At 43.6% G+C, this 26808-nt stretch overlaps 1 protein-coding gene across 1 annotated transcript in view; it reads right to left on the bottom strand.

Moving 5' to 3' along the window:
- LOC138647786 (cytochrome P450 2D14-like) overlaps positions 1-26808 on the bottom strand; it is a 270386-nt gene that overhangs the window by 53756 nt on the left and 189822 nt on the right. Inside the window, exons 5-7 of the mRNA XM_069737044.1 lie at positions 10513-10686; positions 6968-7109; positions 6674-6861 (exon numbers count right to left, since the gene is read on the bottom strand). Coding sequence (XP_069593145.1) covers positions 6674-6861; positions 6968-7109; positions 10513-10686 — 504 coding nt within the window. The remainder of the gene's footprint in view (positions 1-6673; positions 6862-6967; positions 7110-10512; positions 10687-26808) is intronic.

Here is a 26808-nt window from a genome sequence, read left to right as displayed (position 1 = left end):
AGCTTTTGCGGGTCAAAAGAATTGAAAGTAATGAAGATTCTTTAAAAAAATCTATGGAAGGGACATGTAGGAAATTCTCTGAAAGAGGTTATCCAAAAAAATTGTTGCAAATACAGAAGAATAAGGTTGATATATTACCGAGAAGAGAATTACTACAGAAAAAAACCTAAATTGAAAGAATTTGATCGTATTCCTTTTGTAACGTCGTATTGTGAGGAGAGTGGCAAAATTGCTGACATTATATGCAAACAATGGGGAATGCTAAATAAATGTTCTCCCGAAGTGAAGGAGTTCTCTAAACCACCAATTTTCTCATATAAACGTAGTCGAACTATTGGGTCTACTCTGGTGAAGTCCGATATAGGGTCATTCAAAAAACAGGGTCAGGCCACACTTACTGGCAACAGTAGGAAAGGTTGTTTTCCATGCTTGTCCTGTATTAACTGTACTTTGATGCTCAAGGGGTCTAATTTCTTTCATCCCATCACGAATGAGGAATATAGGATACAGCATTATTTGACATGCGACTCAGAGTTTGTTGTATATTTACTTCAGTGTCCTTGCTCCTTATGGTATGTCGGTGAAACCACGTGTGATTTCAAGACTAGAATCAATCAACACCGACATACCATAAGGAAGAAACGTTTGGATCTACCAGTGTCTAAACATTTCACGGAGAAATGTCATACTGAAAAACAACTGCACTTCCGTATTATTGATATGGTACCAGTTCAGAGAAGGGGAGGTGACCGTATACGGTTACTTAAAAAGAAAGAGTTGGAATGGATAAAAAAAACTCAATACTTTAAAACCTTATGGTCTTAATGTGGATTTCAAACTTAATTCAATGATGTAAATGTGATAGTGGTTATATTCTCTCCTAAGTGTATATTTTATATATATTTTTTATGTTTTAAAAGAAACTTATGGAGTTATTTGTCCTTTTTCAGGTGTCCTATCTTACATACCGAGATACTATATGGTGGCTTTGACTTTGAACAATGGACGATGGATCCGTACTGATTACTCTATAATGTGAATTATTTTGCTTTCCTTTTTCCTTGATCTCTGCATTTCTCTTGATATTTTGATTATTTTTTTGGATATATAATTACAGAGAATAAAAGCTTGAATTTATAAACATAGGAAACTCCCCTGCTTTGGTCATTTGGTCTTTTATGTTTCTCTAGGGATGTTGAAGATGTAGCCAAAGATTGGGTCATGTGTGTCATACTGTAGGGATTTGGAGAAACGCAGGGGGTACCCGCCCCCAAAGGTCTCCGTTTACTTACTCAGGGTCAGGATGCCCCACTTTAATAAGGGGGGCTTCCTGGATCTTGGTGACGTATTACAGACTTATGTCTGGGTCCCTTTAAATACGGCGGCACATCGAGTATGTTCCCGAATAGAGAAGACTATTCTTATACATATGACCGTGTATGAAGCAGTTTAATTTTGTACATAATTTTTTTTTTTTTCATATATATTTTATATATTATATATTCTTTATTTATTTTTTATGTTTTTCATATTCTGTACAGTAATTCCTGAGTAATGCAGAGTTCGGGGTTACTAGGATCGCTACTGTATTTTTTATATTGTTATTGCAATAGTTATGTGGTTCCGTCCTCCATGTGGGCAAAGCCGCCCCTAGCTAACATGGCGCCATGGTCCTCGGAAGGCTCTGAGCAGCTGCAGGGCAGAGCATTGTGGGTCCCTGACTGTGATGTCACGGACATGTGCAGTAGGCACTTGGGAATGCCGTGATCATGGCTGCCATTACTGAGCTGTGTATGTAAGTGTACTTGGATTATAATATCGTTAGTAAGGACACCTGATTTGTTTTTAATAACAATTGGCCATTAAGCTATTTTTAAATTATTTTCATGCAGTATGTTATTCATAATACCCGTCAATAGCTGTTGTTTGATGGGCTGAGTAACTTGCACAATTGCACTGTTACACTAATGATGCACAATAACACTGTTTAATACTATTGACTTTATTATATTTAATGATTTTCTAATGAGATATGTATGTGTTGGATATAAAATGTGGTCTCACTCTTGTATTCATTGCTTGACAAAGGATAACACATCCGAAACGTTGCCACGCCGTTCAGGCATTAAAGTCCACTTTTTTTCAATTATTTTGTGCTGCTTTTCCTTTTCTTGAGTTTATTACTTTTTGTCCATTGGATTGCTGGTCGGGAGAGCTCTGCATGCCTTGTAAGGTAGTAATTTGATGCTGTTCCAATTTTTTCCACTATATATATATATATATACACAGTACAGACCAAAATTTTGGACACACCTTCTCATTTAACCCCTTTCTGACATTAGACGTACTATCCCGTCGAGGTGGGGTGGGCTCCTATGACCACCGACGGGATAGTACGTCATATGCTCACGGGGGGAGCGCCGCCGATCGCGGCCGGGTGTCAGCTGCTTATCGCAGTTGACATCCGGCACTATGTGCCAGGAGCGGTCACGGACCGCTCCCGGCACAATAACCCCCGGCACACCGCGATCAAAGATGATCACGATGTGCCGGTGGTACAGGGAAGCATCGCGCAGGGAGGGGGCTCCCTGCGGGCTTCCCTGAGCTCCCCGCAGCAACGCAATGTGATCGTGTTGCTGCGAGGGTCTTACCTCCCTCCCTGCCTGCTCCAGCCCCGGATCCAAGATGGCCGTGGATCCGGGTCCTGCAGGGAGGGAGGTGGCTTCACAGAGCCTGCTCAGAGCATGCACTGTGAAGCCTGCAGTGCTGCATGTCAGATCGGTGATCTGACAGAGTGCTGTGCAAACTGTCAGATCACCTATCTGTGATGTCCGCCCATAGGACAAAATAAAAAAGTTAAAAAAAAAATTCCAAATGTGTAAAAAAAAAATTAAAAAAAATATTCCTAAATAATGAAAAAAAAAAATTATTCCCATAAATACATTTCTTCATCTAAATTAAAAAAAAACAATACAAAGTACACATATTTAGTATCGCCGCGTCCGTAGCGACCCAACCTATAAAACTGGCCCACTAGTTAACCCCTTCAGTAAACACCGTAAGAAAAAAAAAAAAAACGAGGCAAAAAACAACGCTTTATTATCATACCGCCGAACAAAAAGTGGAATAACACGCGATCAAAAAGACAGATATAAATAACCATGATACCGCTGAAAGCGTTATCTTGTCCCGCAAAAAACGAGCCACCATACAGCATCATCAGCAAAAAAATAAAAAAGTTATAGTCCTCAGAATAAAGCGATGCAAAAATAATTATTTTTTCTATAAAATAGTTTTTATCATATAAAAGCGCCAAAACATAAAAAAATGATATAAATGAGGTATCGCTGTAATCGTACTGACCCGAAGAATAAAACTGCTTTATCCATTTTACCAAACGCGGAACGGTATAAATGCCTTCCCCAAAAGAAATTCATGAATAGCTGGTTTTTGGTCATTCTTCCTCACAGAAATCGGAATAAAAAGCGATCAAAAAATGTCTCATGCCTGAAAATGTTACCAATAAAAACGTCAACTCGTCCCGCAAAAAACAAGACTTCACATGACTCTGTGGACCAAAATATGGAAAAATTATAGCTCTCAAATTGTGGTAACGCAAAAAATATTTTTTGCAATAAAAAGCGTCTTTCAGTGTGTGACGGCTGCCAATCATAAAAATCCGCTAAAAAACCCGCTATAAATAGTAAATCAAGTTAGGGCTAGGGTTAGGGTTAGGGTTGGGCTACAGTTAGGGTTGGGGCTAAAGTTAGGGTTAGGGTTTAGATTACATTTACAGTTGAGAATAGGGATGGGATTAGGGTTAGGGGTGTGTCAGGGTTAGAGGTGTGGTTAGGGTTACCGTTGGAATTAGGGTTAGGGGTGTGTTTGGATTAGGGTTTCAGTTATAATTGGGGGGTTTCCACTGTTTAGGCACATCAGGGGCTCTCCAAACGCGATATGGCGTCCGATCTAAATTCCAGCCAATTCTGCGTTGAAAAAGTAAAACAGCGCTCCTTCCCTTCCGAGCTCTCCCATGCGCCCAAACAGTGGTTTACCCCCACATATGGGGTATCAGCGTACTCAGGTCAAATTGTACAACAACTTTTGAGGTCCAATTTCTTCTCTTACCCTTGGGAAAATAAAACATTGGGGGCGAAAAGATAATTTTTGTGAAAAAATATGATTTTTTATTTTTACGGTTCTGCATTATAAACTTCTGTGAAGCACTTGGTGGGTCAAAGTGCTCACCACACCTCTAGATAAGTTCCTTAGGGGGTCTACTTTCCAAAATGGTGTCACTTGTGGGGGGTTTCAATGTTTAGGCACATCAGGGGCTCTCCAAACGCAACATGGTGTCCCCTCTCGATTCCAGTCAATTTTTCATTGAAAAGTCAAACGGCGCTCCTTCGCTTCCGAGCTCTGTCATGCGCCCAAACAGTGGTTTACCCCCACATATGGGGTATCGGTGTACTCAGGACAAATTGTACAACAAATTTTTGGGTCCATTTTCTCCTGTTACCCTTGGTAAAATAAAACAAATTGGAGCTGAAGTAAATTTTTTGTTAAAAAAAGTTAAATGTTCATTTTTATTTAAACATTCCAAAAATTCCTGTGAAGCACCAGAAGGGTTAATAAACTTCTTGAATATGGTTTTGTGCACCAAAAGGGGTGCAGTTTTTAGAATGGTGTCACATTTGGGTATTTTCTATCATATAGACCCCTCAAAATGACTTCAAATGAGATGTGGTCCCTAAAAAAAAATGGTGTTGTAAAAATGAGAAATTGCTGGTCAAATTTTAACCCTTATAACTCCCTAACAAAAAAAAATTTTGGTTCCAAAATTGTGCTGATGTAAAGTAGACATGTGAGAAATGTTACTTATTAAGTATTTTGTGTGACATATCTCTGTGATTTAATTGCATAAAAATTCAAAGTTGGAAAATTGCGAAATTTTCATAATTTTCGCCAAATTTCCATTTTTTTCACAAATAAACGCAGGTACTATCAAAGAATTTTTACCACTATCATGAAGTACAATATGTCACGAGAAAACGATGTCAGAATCACTGGGATCCGTTGAAGCGTTACAGAGTTATAACCTCATAAAGGGACAGTGGTCAGAATTGTAAAAATTGGCCCGGTCATTAACGTGCAAACCACTCTTGGGGGTAAAGGGGTTAAAGATTTTTCTGTATTTTCCTGACTATGAAAATTGTACATTCACACTGAAGGCATCAAACCTATGAATTAACACATGCAGATTATATACTTAACAAAAAAGTGTGAAACAACTGAAAACATGTCGTATAATCGGGGTTCTTTGAAGTAGCCACCTTTTGCTTTTATGACTGCTTTGCACACTCTTGGGATTCTCTTGATGAGCTTCAAGAGGTAGTCACCTGGAATGGTCTTCCAACAATCTTGAAAGAGTTCCCAGAGATGCTTAGCACTTGTTGGCCCTTTTGCCTTCACTCTGCGGTCCAGCTCACCCAAAACCATCTCGATTGGGTTCAGGTCTGGTGACTGTGCATCGCACAAAGATGCGGTGGTTGGAACCAAAGATCTCAAATTTGGACTCATCAGACCAAAGCATAGATTTCCACTGGTCTAATATCCATTCCTTGTGTTCTCTAACCAAAACAAGTCTCTTCTGCTTGTTGCCTGTCCTTAGCAGTGGTTTCCTAGCAGCTATTTTACCATGAAGGCCTGCTGCACAAAGTCTCCTCTTAAAAGTTGTTGTAAAGATGTGTCTGCTGCTAGAACTCTGTGTGGCATTGACCTGGTCTCTAATCTGAGCTGCTGTTAACCTGCGATTTCTGAGGCTGGTGACTCGGATAAACTTATCCTCAGAAGCAGAGGTGACTCTTGGTCTTCCTTTCCTGGGTCGGTCCTCATGTGAGCCAGTTTCTTTGTAGCACTTGATGGTTTTTGCCACTGCACTTTGGGACACTTTCAAAGTTTTCCCAATTTTTCGGACTGACTGACCTTCATTTCTTAAAGTAATGATGGCCACTCATTTTTCTTTACTTAGCTGCTTTTTTCTTGCCATAATACAAATTCTAACAGTCTATTCAGTAGGACTATCAGCTGTGTATCCACCAGACTTCTACACAACACAACTGATGGTCCCAATCCAATTTATAAGGCAAGAAATCCCACTTATTAAACCTGACACGGCACACCTGTGAAGTGAAAACCATTCCCGATGACTACCTCTTGAAGCTCATCAAGAGAATGCCAAGAGTGTGCAAATCAGTCATCAAAGCAAAAGGTGGCTACTTTGAAGAACCTAGAATATAAGACATAATTTCAGTTGTTTCACACTTTTTTGTTAAGCATATAATTCCATATGTGTTAATCCATAGTTTTGATGCCTTCAGTGTGAATGTACAATTTTCATATTCATGAAAATACAGAAAAATCTTTACATGAGAAGGTGTGTCCAAACTTTTGGTCTGTACTGTGTATATATATATATATATACCTGCCGTGCTACTAAGTAATGTGTAGTAATGTTACAACACTGCAATTGTAAGCAGTACAGCTTTATCACCAGAATGTTTTGTGTGCAGCTGTTAGCTGGAATAATGTCATGCTTGTCAGTGTAGAACCTGAATATTCCTCCTGTATTTCTGGCAATACAAAAATCCAAGGCATTAACCATCAATTTTACCTTTGGGATAAAGTAACCTTTTATCTCCATATCTCGGTGTGCCATGTGAGGTAAAGCCAAGGGAACAATATCTCCACATCGTTGTACTTCATGGATCACAGCATTAGTATATGGCATTTGTAGAACATCTCCCATTGTTGGTTTCCGTTCTCTTCCAATTATTCGATCAATTTCTTCCTGAACTTTGGCTGAACACAATTGAGCATTACTATAGGAATATTTAGTCATACCTTATTATATGATAAATATACCTTACTATATGATTACTACACCTTACTATGTGTTTATACTTACATTGTACATCTGGGTAGAGGATCATAAACAGCACTGCCCACCTCAGGGTGGTACCTGTTGTTTCTGACCCAGCGAGAAATAAATCACAAGTTGTCATGAGCAGGTTTGTTTCATTAAAACTGCTGGAACCATCTTCTTTCACCTAGAAGAAATCAATTTTAATCATGTGGGTTCAGACTCTGGATCATGGGGAAACAGCATTGGACCTCCTACATGAGCAGTAGTTGGCATAATACACTTAATTCACTATGTACAGACAGGCAGTATGTCATCATTCATTTTACTCCTTCACGCCGCAGCCCTTTTTCGTTTTTGTTTTTTCGTTTTTCGCTCCCCTTCTTCCCAGAGCCATAACCTTTTTATTTTTCCATCAATATGGCCATGTGAGGGCTTTGTTTTTTTGCGGGACGAGTTGTGCTTTTGAATGACATCATTGGTTTTACCATGTTGTGTACTAAAAGATGGGAAAATAATTTGTACAATCCTTGAAAAAGCCTGGAGTAATAGGAAAAACTCCTATGAAGTCATTAGAAGTCCAACAATCATTGGAACTGAACTGAACACCTGTCAGGAGGATGTCGGTCACACAGATTGGACAAATCAAACACACGTGCAAAGTATCTGGTAGGCCCTTTTCACACATCATTTTTTTGCCGTCAGGCTCAATCTGGCGAATTTTTAAAAAATGGATCTGGCAAATGAAGCCGCCGAATCCGCCTTTTTCTCATAGACTTGTATTAGCGACGGATTGCGATGGATGACCTCACGTTTCATCCATCGTTCACCGGATCCGTCGGAAATTGTTGATCCAGCGGCGGGAAAGAACAGACAAAGTAACGTTTTTTGTCTGCGTCGAAAAACCGGACAGCGCCAGATCCGATGCCCTCAGGCGTTTGCTAGAATGGAAGCCTATGGGCGCCGGAGCATGCCGGATCCATCACATGACGGAATCCAGCGCCGGATTCTGTTTTTTTAACTGAGCATGCTCAAATACAATTGGCCAGCCCCCAATTAGGAAAGGTGTATATAAAGCCTGCCATGTAGGGCTTCACTCATCCATGTACCAGCCTGCAGCAAGACAGAGAGCAAAAACCTGCCGGCAGCCAGAGCAAAAACCTGCTGCCCGCCAGAGCAAAAACCTGCCCCAGGCCAGCAGCCAGCCACAGCCTACCAAGCCAGCAGCCAGCCACAGCCTATCAGGCCAGCAGCCAGCCACAGCCTACTAGGCCAGCAGCCAGCCACAGCCTACCAGGCCAGCAGCCAGCCACAGCCTACCAGGCCAGCAGCCAGCCACAGCCAACCAGGCCAGCAGCCAGCCACAGCCAACCAGGCCAGCAGTCAGCCACAGCCTACCAGGCCAGCAGCCAGCCACAGCCAACCAGGCCAGCAGCCAGCCACAGCCTTACAGGCCAGCAGCCAGCCACAGCCTACCAGGCCAGCAGTCAGCCACAGCCTACCAGGCCAGCAGCCAGCCACAGCCTACCAGGCCAGCAGCCAGCATCAGCCTACCAGGCCAGCAGCCAGCCACAGCCAACCAGGCCAGCAGTCAGCCACAGCCTACCAGGCCAGCAGCCAGCCACAGCCTAGCAAGCCAGCAGCCAGCCACAGCCTACCAGGCCAGTAGTCAGTAGTCATATGAATATTTTTCCATTTAGGAATATCTTTTTCTTTATATGTGAGATCCAGTTATTTTGTGTATTGGCACATAACAACATGTGATTTTCTTTGAATATTTATGATTTGGATTTGTCCTATATCATGGTGGTCCACCGTGTGATCTTTTATCAATTTTTGGAAATAGGAGCATATGCCATCTATCTGTGGTAGGGGCAGCATAAATATCCAATTACATCTGATCGGTATGTGTTGTTCCATATGGATGTCTATTTCCAAATAAATCACTTGTTGATTTGGTGCTAAGTAAACATCTAGACATCAGTATTTTTATATTCTTTTCCCTGATCTTAGGGTACTACAATATATGGGGGTATTTATTCTTTTCAGCAAGTGTGAATGAACTGCACGTGTGGGAACTATCTCACTTTACTACATAATGATTTTTTCTATATTTTTTGGCCCTCTTTTTCTAACTATACGTCTGTTTAGGGTTAGATAGGAGTAAAGGGACAGCCGCCGTACGAGCGGGGGCCCCATCTCTCGCCATCTTAGGCTACTTTCACACTAGTGTTGTACGACGCACGTCTCAATGCGTCGTTTTGCAGAAAAAATGCATACTGCAAAGTTGTTTGCAGGATGCGTTTTTTCTCCATAGGCTTGTATTAGTGACGCATTGCGACGCATTGCCACATGTTGGAACCGTTGTGCGACGGTTGCGTCGTGTTGTGATGGACCGTTGGCACCAAAAAACGTTGCTTGTAACATTTTTTGGTGCGATGTGTCCGCCATTTCCGACCGCACATGCGCGGCTGGAACTCCGCCCCCTCCTCCCCGCAACTCACAATGGGGCAGCGGATGCGTTGTAATAATGCATCTGCGACCCCCGTTGTGCTGCGTTGGCACAGGTTGCGTCAGTACGTCGGCCCGATGCACTGCGATGGGCCGACGCCAACGCTAGTGTGAAAGTAGCCTTAGGATGCCACCCTCCGCATCTAGGAATGATTTCAGGCAGGTGCAAAGATAGGGCTATATCGCTCCTTTCGGCACCTCGGCTGAGTAAGAATGTTATGTGTTAAGCACTATTATAGATCAATATAGTGTGTTTATGTAGTATATATCTTATATTTCCCAGGTAGTACTCAGGACCGTAGGGTTATTTTGTGGGGCTAAGTGTCCGCAGGGGCTACACTCTGCACGTCTTTATCACAGCAGAAATTGGTTTATAAGTTAGAACAGTATCCTAAAAGTATTTCTTTAATCCCGAGGCTATCTTTCTATCAGTAATATAGATTCCCTCGGGTGGTGGTAGCCCTGAGTCTTCTGTACTATCATCTTTTGTATGTTACATTTTTTCGTGTTTTTGTTGTGCACACTGTGTCACCTTCATGTTGTAAATAATTAGGTATTTTATTAAAATTAATAAAGGTTATATTTTAGAGAGGGTTTTTTAGCAGTAAGCAGTTGTTTCTTACCCTTTAATACATTAGACATTTGTAAGATCCTCTGGCAGACTACTTAACTTTCCCTCCAGCCAGAATATATAGGGAAGCCACCCACAAACTGAATCAGAGCTCCCCCTTCTGGCCTGGAGTAAGAACATGTTGCATGTTAGTGCATACCTTATAAAGGGATCCTTATTCGCTTCCAAGCATGACACCACTCTCCCCGTCAGGAAAGCAATGCCACTGTAACAACCGGTAACCAGGGGTGTTACATTTGCGATGGTGAGTCTAGTCATACGTGGACACTTGCAGCATGCTGCGATTTTTTTCCTCACACCAAATCCAAATGAGAAAACATGCAGCTATGTACTGCCTCATTGAATAATATTGGTCAAAGTGCAATGCAATTTATTTTTTCTTGCATTGCACTAGTCCGATTTATATGCTAATGTGAGATAGCCCTAACAATGGCAAAAGTGTTCCTACCTTTTCCATCTCCACTAGGTAGGCATCAATATAATCTCGGGTGTAATTTGGATCCCAAGTTTCCCGATGCTCTGCAATCATTTCCTTTAGAAATGCGATCATCTCATACTCCGGTCCCAACACTCGGTCAGCAAGCCATGGGATGTGGTTGAGAAAAGGAATTTCATTTAGAATCTAAATCAAGAATTGTACATAGAATCATAATTAATATCTACTGAATACATGACTGACTGTTTAGTGTGTTCATAATAGGGTCATTTGCTAATGGTCCATAAGGAAAGTGATTCTTTGCTACGACATTTGTTACTAAAGTGACAAAATATATGTACAAAAGTGTGAACCACTGTAACTACAGGTAGTGCTGCACTTGTTGTGGAGGAGGCAATGAACCAGGGGGTGGATATCATATTACCAAACTTCAGCATATTGAATGATACATATTTTTACCCTATTCATTGGAGGCTGTACCTGAAATCTAAATATAGCCTGAATACCTATTTACTTAAAGGGGTTGTCCACTACTAGAACAACCCTTAAACAAAATGTTCAGCCCCAATAAAATAAACAAACCTATACTCACCTACCATGCCAACTCCGTTCCAGCGGTGTGAGCACTCGTGGTCCCGGGGCTGTGATGTAGTGAATTGATACTTCATGTCCGGGACTCAATCATGGCTGGCGTCACTGTCTCCGCCTTCAGACAAATTAAGCATGGAGCGGATGTCTTGGCTACAGCTGATCTCGGGCTTCCTCTCCATATTGATTTCAACAGCAGGTGGAGACAGTGACGCCAGTGCTGATTGGGTACTAGGCATCAAATGTTATTTAACTGCATCACAGCCCCAGAACCGCGAGTGCAGACACCGCTGGAATGGAGCCAGCACAGAAGGTTAGTAAAGTTTTATTTTTTTTTATCTAGCCAAATATTTAGTTTAAGCCCCTCCTTGAATGGGACCACACCTTTAATGGTAATAATAATAAAAATGTTTCTGATCATCATGATGATCATAATTAGAGATGAGTAATGATTTGTGCCACCATGAGCATCCAATGCAGTCAATGCAGAGGCATCCAGGATTCCGGACCGGGAATGCTGGTCACAGGAGTGAAGACTGGCTACCATGGACTGTTGCGTAGTTATCGCAATTAAAAAAAAGACACTTGTCCAACAAGTTCACTCGAGGGAGGGTAGCTGATAGAGAGGATGGCTTATAAGTGCAAACATAATGCAAGACAGTTTGCTCCAAAAGAGAGAATCTTTCCCTTATCATCCCAATTATAGATGTACTGAACCAAATTTTTAACATTCATATAATTATTTATGGATTTTTTTCTAAAATAAAAAGCATCCAAGCATTTTTACAAACCATCAAAGATTCCCACAGTGGCCAGCTCTCGGAGTAGACTATTCCACAGTTTAATAGTTCTTCTGGCAAAGGAGATTTATCTCTTCTGGAGATTGAACCATTTTTTCAACAGATGGATGGAGTGCTCTTTTGAGGGAGTTTTACATGACACTGCCTGTGCCCATATTTTGTGTGTTGGTCATGAATAAACAACTTTTTTTTTGGTGCTAGAGTAGTATTACTAATTTACGTTCCTTGACTCTAGTAATATACTTACCAGCCACCATTTTCTGCTCTTCTTGGCGCACTCCGGTCCTGATCCAATATGCTGTGACTGCAACTTCTGACTCACTGAAAGTCTGAGGTATCAGTCACAAGCTCTCAATGTAAGTCTGTGCAAGCCTCATTATGGCTTTTTTTCTGGCTCTCAGACTTACACTGAGAAATAACCTCCGGCTCGCCCTGCAAATGCTTGAGCGATCCAGCAGGTCATAAACTGCAGAAGATGACCATAGCCGTGCCTCGTACAGAAAAAGACGGAGACTGGTAAGTATAATTGTTGAAGTTATGCAAATTATTATATATTGCACCAACTACTATTTACTATTGTTTAATAGTGAGTTTCTATCTCCAGCTATAATGTTATATTTCCATTAAAGCATTGTTAAAAAAAACAGGAAGTTCCTGTGAGTGTGTGTCACTGAAGCACATTTTACTTTCACTTTGCAAATTGACAGACAGGATGCTAAGATCCAAAGCTATAAGAAATACCCTTGGTAAGCTGTATTGTCTTTGTTCCTGAATAGTCATTTATTCATGGCTGGACAGTACAGAGATTAATCCGCTCCCAACAGGTTATTGGCCCAGAATTCCAATGACTCAAAGAACAGCCCAGAGGAGAGATAGCAACACTGTGCTAAGAAGAAGAAGAAAACATGGCCACCAGCAACAACTCTGGAAAGTTCACCGGGAGAATTTCACTGCAATAAATTTGAACTGCGGTGAACTCGCCTCTGCACTGTGAGACTTTCCCACAGTGCTAGCGGAGATCTCACCAAGGTCACCACAGTTCAGCACGGCTGGGAACGCAATCTCAATGACCATCAGTAACCTTGATGATGTCTCCGCTAGTTACTGATGCTGTGCAAGCTGCTCATTCACAAGTGTTTCTCAACCTGGACGGGCGCATCTTGGCACCGTCCAGGTAGAAAATGGTTTATCCTTCAGACATGGATTATGGAATCGGACAGAATGACTGACAGGTGAGGGATATCATTGTTTTTTTTATTTTTGTTTTATTAAGGAAACAAGGGATTCAGTGCAATTAAGCGTAATGTGTGTATAACTGTGTTTGTTATTTTTAAATAAAAAGGTAAAAGTTCTTTGCTTTAAAATAAATGACTTTATTCTGGCTGTGATTTTATTTACCATATACGGTAGCTATAGGAATAATAATGGATAGGAGTCTTATAGATGCCTCTCCATTAGTAATCCATGGGCTTAATGTCACCTGACAATACAAAGGTGACATCAACCCCACAAATATTAACCTCACCTGCCACCGCTACAGGGCAAGTGGGAAAAGCACTAGAATTGGCGCATCCAATAGATGTGCCTTTTCTGGGTGGCAGCGGGATGCAATTTTTAGGCTGGGGGGAAATATCCATGGCCCCTACCAGCCTCAGAATACCAGCTCCCAAGTGTCTGCTTTAGCTTGACTGATTGTCAAAAATGGGGGGACCCCACGCTGTTTTTTTAAATGATTTATTTAAATAATTAAAAAATAAGGGGTGGTGACCTCTCTTTTCTTGATAACCAGCCTTGCTGAAACTGACAGCTGAAGGTTACACTCCCAGGTGTGAGTTTTGCCTGGCTGGTTATCAAAAACACAGCGGAACCCATCCCATTAAAATATATATATATATATATTTACAGCGCAGATGCCTGCTGATGAATACTCCTATCAGCTGCTCCTGCTCTCACTGTTATTAGCAGCAGCAGGCATGAGCTGATGGGAGCAGTTGTCCCATCACCTGACACCAATGACCGGAGGTAAACTTTATATCTACGATCATAGCTGTGGGCTCACGCTGTCATTTGACAGCATGGGAACTGTGGCTGTCTGACCGGCGGTGATGATTTTACAAACAACCGGTGTTCGGGGGCCAAACCCAGAACAGTAACATGGACTTACCGGTGACATCCATGTTCGGTGTCCGTGCCCGAACAGCAGGTGTTCAGCACGGATATCGAATTTTACTTTTCAGGTTCGTCCATGTCTAATCATGACCAATTGTTTTCTTCAAAACAGACCACCAGCTAAAGCTACTGAGAAAACTGCATTTGAGCAAAGGAACAGCAAGAAGCCTGAACTACAGGGTGGGCCATTTATATGGATACACCTAAATAAAATGGGAATGGTTGGTGATATCAACTTCCTGTTTGTGGCACATTAGTGTATGGGAGGTGGAAACTTTTCAAGATGGGTGGTGACCATGTCAGCCATTTTGAAGGCTGCAATTTTGGATCCAACTTTATTTTTTTCAATGGGAAGAGGGTCATGGGACACATCAAACTTATTGAGAATTTCACAAGAAAAACAATGGTGTGCTTGATTATAACAAAACTTTATTACGTTATAGAGAGAAAATCTCTCTTAGCAGAAGACTTCATCCACTATAAGTTCATTCTCAAAACCTATAACTCTGCCCTTTATCTGGCCAAACACTCCTACTTCACCACCCTCATCACATCACTATCCAACAACCCAAAACGACTTTTTGAAACCTTAAACTCCCTCCTGAAACCTAAAGTACAGGCCCCCATCACCAACCTCAGCGGTGAGAATCTTTCCACTTATTTCTCAGAAAAATCAACCACATCTATCAGAATATCTCAGCGCAATCTCCTCAGTGCCTGGATCCCCTTTCCTGCCGCACCTCAAGCTAACTAGACATCTTTGAGCCTGTTTCAGAAAAAGAAGTTTTCAAGCTCCTCGCTTCTGCTTAGCCTACAACCTGCAACAGTGACCCCATTACTTCACATATCCTGCAGTCTCTCTCACCAGTGGTCACCACTCACCTGACTAAAATATTTAACCTCTCTCTTTCTTCAGGTATCTTTCCCTCCTCATTTAAACATGCCATCATAACCCCTTTGCTTAAAAAGCCATCCCTGGACCAGAACTGCACTGCTAACTACAGACCTGTCTCTAACCTTTCCTTCATCTCTAAACTCCTGGAACGCTTGGTCCACTCCCATCTAATCCGCTATCTCTCAGATAACTCTCTTCTTGACCCCTTACAATCTGGTTTCCGCTCTTTACACTCCATTGAAACTGCCCTCACTAAAGTCTCTAATGACCTAATAACAGCTAAATCCAAAGGTCATTGCTCTCTGCTGATTCTCCTGGATCTCTCTGCCACATTTGACACTGTGGATCATCAGCTCCTCCTCACTATGCTCCGCTCTATAGGCCTCAAGGACACAGCCCTCTCCTGGTTCTCCTCCTACCTCTCTGACCGCTCATTCTCTGTATCTTTTGCCGGTTCCTCTTCCTCTCCTCGTCCCCTTACTATCGGGGTTCCGCAAGGCTCATTCCTAGTCCCCCTCCTCTTCTCTCTTTACTCGGCCCCTATTGGACAAACAATCAGCAGATTTGGGTTCCAGTATCATCTCTATGCAGATGATGGAGCACCCCCAGACGCAGGGCCGCGGGGTACTCGGTACCGGTCCTCTCTGTCTCGGTCCTGGGGTTGTCACGGTGGCTGGACCCGGACCCTGCTAAGGGGTGTCCAATGAAAGGGGTGATGAAAGTCGGTCAAGGTTTCGTGACGCCACCTGTGGTATTTGGTCAGGGTGACCGATGCTGCTTGGGGTCCACTGGGGTGATGTTATGGCAGCTGAATGGTATACCTTCCCACAGGTGAAGTATATCCCCAGGGCTTTCCAGTAGTGTAGGTGGTGATGATGTGAGGCGCAGTTAATAACGAGGACACAGGGTTGCAGTCTCTTCACCTTTTACTGAAGACTTCGGGATCCTCAATCCAGAGCACTGCTAACAGGGCTGACTGAGACCGGCCGGTCCGAAGGCACATCCAGAGTTCCCTTTGCAGGTGGAAATCAGTACCTACCAACTAGCGCCTGTGTGTTGTAGTTCTTCCCTGCTGAGCATTCGGGATAGTCCTCACTACTTTCGTATTCGTTCTTTCTCTCTCTCTCTCTCCGTCCCCCAAGTTTATCTGGATAGGACGCACCCGTTTGACGGGAAGGCTCGGAGCTATTCTGGGACCCTAGAGACGCCTCTCTCCACGCTTGCCCCCTATGTCTTCTTAGGTGATATATGGTAGACAGCCAACCTATAATCAACTGTCCTGCCGCTGTTTGAAGTAATGCTTGGAGTCAGTTACTTCCTCGGCGTTCCGGCCACCGGTTACGCGCCTCAGTAGGATGTTGCCGATCTCGGGGCACGACTCCTACTGGCTCTCCTTTGTGCTGTGATCTCGTTTCTCACTTCTCCACAATATCCTTCGCTTCGTGTCCTTTCTTAGGATGCCGCTGCAAGGTAGTGCAGGCGCGGCTCCGTCACGTCCTGTCCTTTCTGCTAGGTACCTGCCAGGAACTCACCCCTGACAGGTCCTCCCTGGAGCTCTCCCAGGCTGCGTTCTGTCTAACTTCCTATCCAACCCCCAGTTTTACCAGAGTGTGAGGAGTAGCCTAATACATAGTGCCTTTTGCTCCCCTTGGTGGCCGGAGTATGAAGTGTAATGTGTGACTGTGATACCTGGTCAGGTGAACTCCTTTAGTGCAATCAGACATAACATCACTCCCCTTAGTGGCAGAGCGAAATTGCTGCAATGACCAGGACTCTGGGGCGCTGCACTCCCCCCCGGTTAAATCCAGTACTCCCCGACTGGGAAAAGAAGAACAACAATACATGTTAGAAAAAGACATACAAAATTTTGGAATGCTTTAAACAAGTAAATATAACAATGCTTCCCTTTATGGGAGGTGAGGTCACTTGAACGTTACAAACAGAAACATGTTTAAATATTTTAAATAACATTCTATTCTACTGACTATAAATAATTTCTATTACCCAGCCGGGTATTCTACTAAGTGCAAATCTTTGAACAATAATTTAACTTCTCCTTTAAGGGCGTATAAGCTGAACCCACTAAAGGCTTACTATGAAACGCTACAGAGCAAATCTAACTTTTTCTTTATTTCTTCTGACTTCACACATATGCAGGACTGCCTGGCTATTCGTCGGGACCTACTGCCTCTCTTCTTCTAGGTTCACAGCAACCATCTATCAACCATCTCTCTATGGTTCTCAGACTCACTAACCCCTACGGGTTCACTTTCCAGCTCTCTACCTACATGTCATTTACTATGCAAACATTATTACTATCTTACTACTTAAGGCAACAAGTAACATTCCCTTTAAGAGGAAAAATCAGTCTTCTTTGAGGTAGTGCAAACAATCACCAAGTCACTAATAAACTGTAAGACACAAGAAACTTCCACGTCGTCATCAGGAATCGTTTCTTCACAAAGGCTTCTTTCCTTGTAAAACCAGTAGAAAGCACCTTTAAGAAGGTGCGAACTATGTACAAAACCAGTTTGTGAATCACTCACCGTCCATGATTCGGCAGTCCTTGGAAACAATAATAAACTTGTGCAAAAAACATAATACAATAGGATCCAGGGTCAACAAAGGGATCCCTTTAAGAAATAACCCAGGACGAGTTTAACGGCAGAAGAGCAGGAAACAAACAGTTAACTATTTACATCTTTCAGGGTTTCGAGGTTTACTTCTACAGTAGGCGACAAGATATCAGCCAGTAGTGAACACTGCCTGACCGGGGAAGGTCTGGCTCCGTGCTCCCATCCGATATGGTATTGACGTCTTTGGATTGTCTCTCGGGCACAATCAAGTCATTAGGGTCTGGGTAAGGATGTCAGTGTTAGTGGCAGACTCCGCCAGCAGGACGCCACACACAGGGGTAGTAGTACTGGGTCTCGCGGGTTCGGGGATCGGCGTGATACTGTCACTAGTTTCGGTCGTGACAGTAGATGGCGCTACCACATGCTCACATCGTTTGACTCTCTTGGCATACCATCCCCGCTCACTCCAGTGGCGGGTGTAGGTCACATGGTCTCCTCTGTACAAGTTTCGGGTAGGAGGTACGCTGTGGGACTGGGCCTCCACGTTACAGCTAGTCACAAAGACTTCAGTCGGCAGTCCTGGCTCCAGTATGAAGCCACAACCCCTTCTCAGGTGGAAGGCCAGTACTATCCCTTGTTTCACCGCACTCTCAGGGCAGCAGTTGATGAGGGGCGTTTGTACCCCTGGTCGGGCAGTCTGTTCTGTTCGTTCCCGGTCTTTCCATTGCGAAATTAAGCATCGTCTATACAGTTCCCAGGTGAGCCCGATGACGTAAGAGCCCTCCTGTCTGGACCCGTCTGGTTGGATCCTTGGAGCATCCCATTCAAAGATCACCCCCTCGTGACTCACGTCTAATGGTTCACCCATAGATGTCGGTAGCGGGGGCAGTATCCCCTTAATGGCGTAAAGGGCTGCCACCACAATCTCGGCAGCGGAAGACCGGTCACAGATGGGATGGGGAGCGGTCACTGGAGCAGGATCGGTTGGTGGGGCAGGGTCGTTTCTGGTACCAGCGTCTGATGTGGTTCCACCGATGTCGATGGGCTCCGCTGACGAGGACACTGGAGTCTGCTGTGGCTCTGACCACGGCTCTCCCTGTACGATCTTCTTGCACAGCTCCGACTTCCATTTCTTCGCTGTTGCCGACCCCACGTCCGGGACGGGAGGTCTGACGCCTCCAGTAGCGGCAGGCTCTGATTCGCATCCGGTGGGCATGGACGACACCGAGTCACTCCGCCGTTGTCCTGGCAACCGCTGGTCGCCGTCTCCGCTCCTTGATCTGCGGCGGCACAAACACGCAGCTCCTCCATTTTCTGGGATTTGAGCTCCTGCATTCCTGAGCTCGTCATCCTGCAGCCGTCGTCGGAGGGGGCGGTCGCTACTTTTGGCGCCACTTTTGCGATCTCCTCCCATGGCACGCCCTCCTTCTTCTCCTGCGCTCCTCGTGGCGTGGCAATGGTGGCAGTTTTAGCGGGAATCTTGGTGGCAATTAGCACTACACAGTCTTTGCAATAAATCACAGTTCAAGCACAAATCTAACAAAGTTCCAAGGCACACATGACCTGATTCTTCAGGCTTTAGTAGATCCTGTTCGTGATGCCAAGTTGGAGTGCCCACAGACGCAGGGCCGCGGGGTACTCAGTACCGGTCCTCTCTGTCTCGATCCTGACGTTGTCACGGTGGCTGGACCCGGTCCGTGACCCTGCAAGGGGCGTCCAATGAAAGGGGTGATGAAAGTCGGCCAAGGTTTCGTGACACCACCTGTGGTATTCGGTCAGGGTGACCGACGCTGCTTGGGGTCCACTGGGGTGATGTTATGGCAGCTGGATGGTATACCTTCCCACAGGTGAAGTATATCCCCAGGGCTTGCCAGTAGTGTAGGTGGTGATGATGTAAGGCGCAGTTAATAACGAGGATACAGGGTTGCAGTCTCTTCACCTTTTACTGAAGACTTCGGGATCCTCAATCCAGAGCACTGCTAACAGGGCTGACTGAGACCGGCCGGTCCAAAGGCACATCCAGAGTTCCCTTTGCAGGTGGAAATCAGTGCCTACCAACTAGCACCTGTGTGTTGTAGTTCTTCCCTGCTGAGCATTCGGGATAGTCCTCACAACTTTCATATTCGTTTTTCTCTCTCTCTCCGTCCCCCAAGTTTATCTGGATAGGACGCACCCGTTTGACGGGAAGGCTCGGAACTATTCTGGGACCCTAGAGACACCCCTCTCCACGCTTGCCCCCTATGTCTTCTTAGGTGATATATGGTAGACAGCCAACCTATAATCAACTGTCCTGCCGCTGTTTGAAGTAATGCTTGGAGTCAGTTACTTCCTCGGCGTTCCGGCCACCAGCTACGCGCCTCAGTAGGATGTTGCCGATCTCGGGGCACGACTCCTACTGGCTCTCCTTTGTGCTGTGATCTCGTTTCTCACTTCTCCACAATATCCTTCGCTTCGTGTCCTTTCTTAGGATGCCGCTGCAAGGTAGTGCAGGCGCGGCTCCATCACGTCCTGTCCTTTCTGCTAGGTACCTGCCAGGAACTCACCCCTGACAGGTCCTCCCTGGAGCTCTCCCAGGCTGCGTTCTGTCTAACTTCCTATCTAACCCCTAGTTTTACCAGTGTGAGGAGTGGCCTAATACATAGTGCCTTTTGCTCCCCCTGGTGGCCGGAGTATGAAGTGTAATGTGTGACTGTGATACCTGGTCAGGCTGCCGCGGTCTACCGGCATCTCTTGTCCTCTCCATGAGCTAATGTGGAGAGTATAGCAGATCTGTAGGTCCTCTCTTCTAGAATCCAATGGGCTGACAAAAGCCCACGGAGCTTCACCGCCGTCGCAGCAGAAGGGAGTCCCGCACTGGAAACCGGTGCACACAGCTGTTTCAGTGGCTTGAAACTCTGCATTCCCTATTACTTTTATCCTGGGGTTGTCTGGATTCCAATTTTCTTTACTCTGGAGGTAGAGGAACTACCATAGCCATTCCTCTTAGCGCCTGCTTGCTTCACCATATTTGCTGAAATCACCTCTGCAGCAAACAAAGGAGCTGAATCACCGGCTCTCACCCACTCCTTCATCCATCCAAACAAAGTCTGTTTCTTCAATAAATCTGCTTGTTTCTTATTTAATATCATTCCTGGCATGGTCCAGAAGGTCTTTCGTGACTTTTTTCCAAATAAATCCAATTTTAAGTAAGCTATAGTAACTTTTTTAAGAGGAATCACAGGAGCTCCTGCAGAACATGTCTGCTCCTGGCTCCAGCACACAACACTCTCCCCAGCATATGTCATAGTAATGAAGCTGTATGTATGAATAAATATGGAATAAATTACCTTTGAAAGCGTAATATCTGTGAATAGAAGAATTATGTTGAGAGAATCACAGTTCATGGGAGCCACCATCTTGGGATTGTGAAGAAAAAAAATTGCAACGCAGCCTGCAGAGCGCTCAAATGAAAGTCGCAGGGGGCCAGTGGTGAAGAGAATAAAAACCTTTAATACACAATGCATTTCAATGGCATATCACAGTTGAATCAGCGGGCATGCATGGTTTGAATGGTGCGCCCCACGTACTGGAGACCGCAAGTGCATTTTATTAAATAGATCACAAAACTGGATTGACAACTTACATGGCAGTTAATGTTATAACTGGTGCCTGTAGTATTTGATGTAAATTGTTTTGCTCTATGCACAATTGTTGCACAACAAAGGCATGTAGGAATTTTGCAGGCAAAACAACCAGGACTTGAAATGGTATTGGTTGTCTAGGGACAAGGATTCAGGGTAGTGTTGCTTGAGGCAACCAAATTACGAAGGGTACGATTGCTTCTAAAGACCGTTTTCGGATTAGCAGAGAGGTGTTTAGAAGGATCTGGTCACCCTTCAGAATGAACCAGTGGTTTTTGAGTAGATCCTGAATTAATCTGTGGGAGTAATTATTGGTGGTAACAAAACTTCACTTGCCAAATTCTGAGGTGGTAGTTCCCTTGCCTGCCCTGGTTTTGATTTTACTAATGCAGTCCTCCTTACAGAACAATTTGGCTCCATACAAAAAATATGCCCTATATAATGCTGCACAAAGGTTAATAATGGCCCCATAAGATGCTCCATAGAATATGCCCGATTTAATGCTCCATAAAAGTTGATGGCCCCATAAGATGCTCCATAGACTAATATGCCCCATATGCTGCTCCATAAAGGTTGATGGCCCCATAATACCGTTTCAAGTCCTAGTTGTTTTGCCTGCATAATTCCTAAATGCCCTTCTTGTGCAACAATTGTGCATAAAGCAAAACAATTTGCATCAAATACTACAGGCACCAGTTATAACATTAACTGCCATGTGAGTTGCCAATCCATTTTTGTGATCCATTTAATACAATGCAATTGTGGTCTCCAAACCATGCATGCCCGCTTAAATAAACATTGCCAAAATATCTGTAATGGTTTCTTATTACACAGTTTATCTAAGCATTTTTCTATAGTGCAGCAGAAAGATCCTAGATTTCTGAGTCTCATTATTATCGATCATGTACCAGACAATGTTCCTGACCACTATAGGAGTCTAATCAATAGGGAAAGCTATTGGATATTTAACCCCTTAGTGACAGAGCCAATTTGGTACTTAATGATCGGGCCAATTTTTACAATTCTGACCACTGTCATTTTATGAGGTTATAACCCTGGAACACTTCAACGGATCCCGCTGATTCTGAGATTGTTTTTTCGTGACACATTGTACTTCATGTTAGTGGTAACATTTCTTCGATATTACTTGCGATTATTTATGAAAAAAATGGAAATATGGCGAAAATGTTTAAAATTTTGCAATTTTCAAACTTTTTATTTTTAAGCCCTTAAATCAGAGAGATATGTCACGAAAAATAGTTAATAAATAACATTTCCCACATGTCTACTTTACATCAGCACAATTTTGGAAACAACATTTTTTTTTGTTAGGGAGTTATAAGGGTTAAAAGTTGACCAGCAATTTCTCATTTTTACAACACCATTTTTTTTAGGGACCACATCACATTTTGAGTCATTTTGAGGGGTCTATATGATAGAAAATAACGAAGTGTGACACCATTCTAAAAACTACACCCCTCAAGGTTCTCAAAACCACATTCAAGAAGTTTATTAACCCTTTACGTGCTTCACAGGAACTGAAACAATGTGGAAGGAAAAAATGAACATTTAACTTTTTTTTGCAAATATCTTAATTCAGAACCATTTTTTTTATTTTCACATGTGTAAAAACAGAAATGTAACTATAAATTTTGTTATGCAATTTCTCCTGAATATGCCAATACCCCATATGTGGGGGTAAACCACTTTTTGGGCGCGCCGCAGAACTTGGAAGTGAAGGAGCGCCGTTTGACTTTTTCAATGCAGAATAGGCTGGAATTGAGATCGGACGCCATGTCACGTTTAGAGAGCCCCTGATGTGCCTAAACAGTGGAAACTCCCCACAAGTGACACCATTTTGGAAACTAGACCCCGTAAGGAACTTATCTAGATGTGTGGTGAGCACTTTGAACCCCCAAGTGCTTCACAGAAGTTTATAACGTAGAGCCATGAAAATAAAAAAAATCGCATTTTTTTCTACAAAAATTATCTTTTTGCCCCCAAATTTTTATTTTCACAAGGGTAACAGGAGAAATTAGACCACAAAAGTTGTTGTGCAATTTCTCCTGAGTACGTTGATACCCAATATGTGGGGGTAAACCACTGTTTGGGCGCACCGGAGAGCTTGGAAGAGAAGGAGTGCCGTTTTACTTTTTCAATGTAGAATTGTCTGGAATTGAGATTGGACGCCATGTCGCGTTTGGAGAGCCCCTGATGTGCCTAAACAGTAGAAATCCCCCACAAGTGACCCCATTTTGGAAACTATACCCCCCATGGAACTTATCTAGATGTGTGGTGAAAACTTTGAATGCCCAAGTGCTTCACAGAAGTTTAGAATGCAGAGTCGTGAAAATAAAAAATATTTTTTTTTCCACAAAAAAGATTTTTTAGCCCCCAAGTTTTTATTTTCACAAGGGTAACAAGAGAAATTGGACCCCAAAAGTTGTTGTCCAATTTGTCCTGAGTATGCTGGTACCCCATATGTGGGGGTAAACCACTGTTTTGGTGCACGGCAGAGCTCGGAAGGAAGGAGCGCCGTTTTGGAATGCAAACTTTGATAGAATGGTCTGCGGGCGTTATGTTGCGATTGCAGAGCCCCTGATGTACCTAAACAGTAGAAACCCTCCACAAGTGACCCCATTTTGGAAACTAGACCCCCAAGGAACTTATATAGATGTGTGGTGAGAACTTTGAATGCCCAAGTGCTTCACAGAAGTTTAGAATGCAGAGTCGTGAAAATAAAAAATATTTTTTTCCACAAAAAAGATATTGTAGCCCCCAAGTTTTTATTTTCACAAGGGTAACAAGAGAAATTGGACCACTAAAGTTGTTGTCCAATTTATCCTGAGTATGCTGATGCCCCATATGTGGGGGTAAACCACTGTTTGGGCGCACGGCAGAGCTCGGAAGGGAAGGAGCGCCGTTTTGGAATGCAGACTTAGATAGAATGGTCTGTGGGCGTTATGTTGCGTTTGCAGAGCCCCTGATGTACCTAAACAGTAGTAACCCCCCACAAGTGACCCCATTTTGGAAACTAGACCCCACAAGGAACTTATATAGATGTGTGGTGAGAACTTAGAATGCCCAAGTGCTTCACAGAAGTTTATAATGCAGTCATGAAAATAAAAAATATTTTTTTTTCCACAAAAAAGATTTTGTAGTCCCCAAGTTTTTATTTTCACAAGAGTAACAGGAGAAATTGGACCTCAGAAGTGGTTGTCCAATTTATCCCGAGTACGCTGATGCCCCATATGTGGGGGTAACCCACTGTTTGGGCGCAAGGCAGAGCTCAGAAGGGAGGGAGCACCATTTGACTTTTTGAGCGCAAAATTGGCTGTCGTGTTTGGAGACCCCCTGATGTACCTAAACAGTGGAAACCCCCCAATTCTAGCTCCTACCCTAACCCCAACACACCCCTAACCCTAATCCCAACCCGATCCATAATCCTAATCACTAACCCTAACGATAATCACAACCCTTACCCCAAAACAACCCTAATGTCAACCCTAACCATAACTCTAATCAAAACCCTAAATCCAACACAACCCTAATCCTAATTTCAACCCTAACCTCAAACCTAACCCTAATCCCAATACACCCCTAATCACAACCCTAACCTTAACCCTAATCCCAAACCTAACCCTAATCCCAAGCGTAACCCTAATGCCAACCCTAACCCTAATACCTAATACGCATTGCGACGGCCCCGTACCGACGTAAGTGTGAAAGAAGCCTAACCCTAAATTTAGCGCCAACCCTAACCCTAAATTTAGCGCCAAACCTAACCATAAATTTAGCCCCAACCCTGTTGTGAATTCTGTGGCTGAATTCACTCCTGTGGTCACAAGTGGTACTGCAGCTTCTGAGCTTCTTCCCTCAGGTGTTCTGGTGAGCTCGTTAACTGCTTCGTTACTTAACTCCGCCTGATGCTGCTATCCCTGCTCCTTGTCAATGTTCCAGTGTTGGATCTGAGCTTCTTCTGCTTGTTCCTGTGACCTGCTGCTCTGTATAGCTAAGTGCTTTTTTTGCTATTTTGTTGCTTTTTTTCTGTCCAGCTTGTCTTTGTTTTTGCTGGTAGCTCTGAGAAGCAAAGGGTGTACCGCCGTGCCGTTAGTTCGGCACGGTGGGTCTTTTTTGCCCCCTTTGCGTGGTTTTTTCTTTAGGGTTTTTTGTAGACTGCAAAGTTCGCTTTACTATCCTCGCTCTGTCTAACATTATCGGGCCCCACTTTGCTGAATCTGTTTCATCCCTACGTTTTGTCTTTTCATCTTACTCACAGTCATTATATGTGGGGGGCTGCCTTTTCCTTTGGGGTATTTCTCTGGGGGCAAGTCAGGCCTATTTTTCTATCTTCAGGCTAGCTAGTTTCTTAGGCTGTGCCGAGTTGCATAGGTAGTTGCTAGGCGCAATCCACAGCCGCTATTAGTTGTGTTTAGGATAGGATCAGGTGTGCAGTCTACAGAGTTTCCACGTCTCAGAGCTCGTTCTTTGTTTTTGGGTATTTGTCAGATCACTGTGTGCGCTCTGATTGCTAGGCACACTGTGTCTCTGGATTGCCTTCTTTACACCTTTCATTAGCAGACATAACAGTACAAGGAGCCTATCTAATGATTCTCAATAGAGGGAAAGAAAAAGTTCTGACATCATTTTTTTTTTTTTTTTTCTCTGCTCTGTGTTCATTTTTTTTTTTTTTCCCCTAGACATTTGGGTGATTCTGGACACAGGTGTGGACATGGATATTCAGGGTCTGTGCTCTTCAATGGATAATCTCGTTTTAAATGTACAGAAGATTCAAGATGCTATTGATCGGAAATCTATGTTAGAACCAAGAATTCTTATTCCTGATTTGTTTTTTGGAGATAGAACAAAGTTTCTAAGTTTCAAAAATAATTGTAAGTTATTTCTGGCCTTGAAACCTCATTCTTCTGGTAATCCTATTCAACAGGTTTTGATTATTATTTCTTTTTTGCGCGGCGACCCTCAAGACTGGGCATTTTCTCTTGCGCCAGGAGACCCTGCATTGAGTAGTGTCGATGCGTTTTTCCTGGCGCTCGGATTGCTGTACGATGAGCCTAATTCAGTGGATCAGGCTGAGAGAAATTTGCTGGCTTTGTGCCAGGGTCAGGATGATATAGAAGTATATTGTCAGAAATTTAGGAAATGGTCAGTACTCACTCAGTGGAATGAATCTGCGCTGGCAGCTTTGTTCAGAAAGGGTCTCTCTGAGGCTCTTAAGGATGTCATGGTGGGATTTCCTATGCCTGCTGGTTTGAATGAGTCTTTGTCTTTGGCCATTCAAATCGGTCGACGCTTACGCGAGCGTAAATCTGTGCACCATTTGGCGGTATTGCCTGAGGTTAAACCTGAGCCTATGCAGTGCGATAGGACTATTACCAGAGTTGAACGGCAGGAATACAGACGTCTGAATGGGCTGTGTTTCTACTGTGGTGATTCCACTCATGCTATTTCTGATTGTCCTAAGCGCACTAAGCGGTCCGCTAGGTCTGCCGTCATTGGTACTGTACAGTCCAAATTCCTTCTGTCCATTACCTTGATATGCTCTTTGTCGTCGTTTTCTGTCATGGCGTTTGTGGATTCAGGCGCTGCCCTGAATCTGATGGATTTGGATTATGCTAAACGTTGTGGGTTTTTCTTGGAGC

The sequence above is a fragment of the Ranitomeya imitator genome, chromosome 8 (genome assembly GCF_032444005.1).
Source record: "Ranitomeya imitator isolate aRanImi1 chromosome 8, aRanImi1.pri, whole genome shotgun sequence".
Lineage (NCBI taxonomy): Eukaryota > Metazoa > Chordata > Amphibia > Anura > Dendrobatidae > Ranitomeya > Ranitomeya imitator.
The sequence above is the reverse complement of the archived record's forward strand: the minus strand, read 5'-3'. Positions and strand labels throughout refer to the sequence as shown.